This window comes from Triticum urartu, chromosome 1 (assembly GCF_003073215.2).
Source record: "Triticum urartu cultivar G1812 chromosome 1, Tu2.1, whole genome shotgun sequence".
Lineage (NCBI taxonomy): Eukaryota > Viridiplantae > Streptophyta > Magnoliopsida > Poales > Poaceae > Triticum > Triticum urartu.
The window spans coordinates 522,261,643-522,263,649 of NC_053022.1; the positions used below are offsets into that span (position 1 = coordinate 522,261,643).

A 2,007-nucleotide genomic window follows, 5' to 3' on the forward strand; every position below is an offset into this window, starting at 1 on the left:
AACCTGATCTGAAATTGTCTCGTAGTAATGTCATGTTTTACTGCTTCAAGTTTGTGCCCTGATCGAACTTCACTTCAGGGCCATGTCTGAGCTGCCGCACCGGCCAGCCGCTCGCCTGCCCACGCGCCCGAGGACGGCGACGGTGGCTGTGGGCTCGGAGGCCAGTGGCGGCGTGCGTCACCGTGGTGTCGGCGTCGGCCGAGGGGCGGCGCCCCGCAGCCCATTGCACGAGGCAAGCACGTTCCCTCGCGCGCCAACTGATCACTGCATTTACACCCTGTACGTGACATCTGACTTGATGTAACTTTGCATGGTGGTGGGTTTGCAGAAGAAACCCGCAGGTGCAGCCGCTGGTGGTGGCGGTGGTGCAGGGCCGCGGGCGGCGGAGCTGGAGGCCAAGCTGGGGAAGGCGCACGACCAGCTTGCGGCGATGCGGGAGCAGCTCGCGGCCGCCGAGAAGGCCAGGAAGGACGCGCGCGGCGCCTTCGCCGATGCCAAGAAGCGGTTCGCCGAGAACGCGAAGAAGAGGGAAGCCGCCGCTCCGGCGCCGGTCGAACAGGATACCAATGTGCGGCCGCCAGAACAGAAGCAGCGGGAGCAGGAGGCAGAAGTTGTCGCAGACGACGTTGCAAATGGTGACGGCGAGGAGAGAAGATGCATGGTCGACCGCGAGGACAATGAGTCCCGGGTTGAGGAGGTGGCCGAGAAGACGACTGATAATGGCGATGAGGTGAGCAACAGCATTGCCGTCGTTGGAGTCGACGGTGCTGGAAACGAGGGGAACCCGGAGGCGGACCAGCTGTGGAGCAAGCTTGTGGCGAAAGACAGGGAGGTGTACGAGGTGAGGGCGAAGCTGATGCTGAAGGACATGGAGGTCGACGAGCTGAAAGCTGAGCTGACGGCGAAGGACGCGAACATCGGCACGCTGACGGCAGAGCTGGTCGCAAAGGACGCCGAGTTCGCCGCTCTCAGAGCCGAGAACGCCGAGCTCACGAAGACGGCCTCCGGCGCCGCCGAGGCCGACAGGAAGACGACGGCCGCGAAGGCGAGGGAAGCCGAGCGCGCGCTGATGGACAGCGCGGCGCGTGAGGCCCGGCTGGCCGAGCGGATGAGGGAGTCGGAGCGCGCGCGGGGGGCACTGGAGGCCGAGGCGCGCCGCATCCGCGTCCAGAGCGAGCAGTGGCGCAAGGCGGCCGAGGAGGCCGCGGCGGTGCTCGGCGGCGCGGGTCACCACGTTGGCGCGGAGGAGACGGACGAGGACAGGCAGTGGGACGCGGGAGACGGGGGCTCCGGTGTGAAGAAGAAGCCGGCCGGCGGCGCCGTGCGGCTGCTCGCCGACCTGTGGAAGAAGAGGGCGTCGAAGTGATCGGAAAGTACGCGCCGGGCGCGGTCGATCGTGCCGCACTGCGCGCGCGCATGGGTATTTGCTGATGTGCTCCATCGATCGGGTGCCTCTCCTGTAACTAGATAACGTGCACGTACGTGTTTATTTACCGTTCACAGTTTTTTCTACTAGATGATTTCTTACTGATGTTTTTTGTTGCGTGTTCGCTGTACCGTGCCACTATTATTCCGAGCCGCCAGAGGCTGATTTACCGAGAGGAGGAACGAACACTGTGCTGCTGAATCAGTGATGATGAACACCAGACCATTACCTGCTAAATTACTGCACTCTGTGTGCTGTATGTCTCCGATGCCCCGAGCCGCGAGGACTTAAGCAAGTCTCGGTCAAATGACACAACATATATCCGCAAAAAAAGTGACACAACATATAAAAGAAAGAAAGAAAATTCAAAAGAAAATTTTACACGGATCTTCATATAAGATCTCACAAATTTAGCATCTACAACTTCATTAAGTCCCAATGGACTGAGATTTAGCAACCCGGTTTGCAGGTAGGCCTATTGCCTACAAAACTGGCACAAACATGCTGGACGCACTTTATAATTTTGTAGAGGTTGTTGGGACTGTGCGCAAACACACTGTCGTCAAACTTCAAACTTCATA

The 2,007-nt window shown here is 59.8% G+C and overlaps 1 protein-coding gene across 1 annotated transcript; it reads left to right on the forward strand.

The window, feature by feature from the left end:
* The first annotated feature begins 310 nt into the window (after nucleotides 1-310).
* Nucleotides 311-1,627, forward strand: LOC125533034 (interactor of constitutive active ROPs 1-like). Its single transcript, XM_048696839.1, has one exon. The coding sequence runs from the start codon at nucleotides 311-313 to the stop codon at nucleotides 1,364-1,366; it is 1,056 nt and encodes a 351-aa protein (XP_048552796.1). The 3' UTR covers nucleotides 1,367-1,627.
* Nucleotides 1,628-2,007: the final 380 nt, after the last annotated feature.

What these genes read in the sequence shown, in the direction of transcription:
- LOC125533034 (XM_048696839.1), top strand. Translation starts at nt 311, where the DNA reads ATGGTGGTGGGTTTGCAGAAGAAACCCGCAGGTGCAGCCGCTGGTGGT.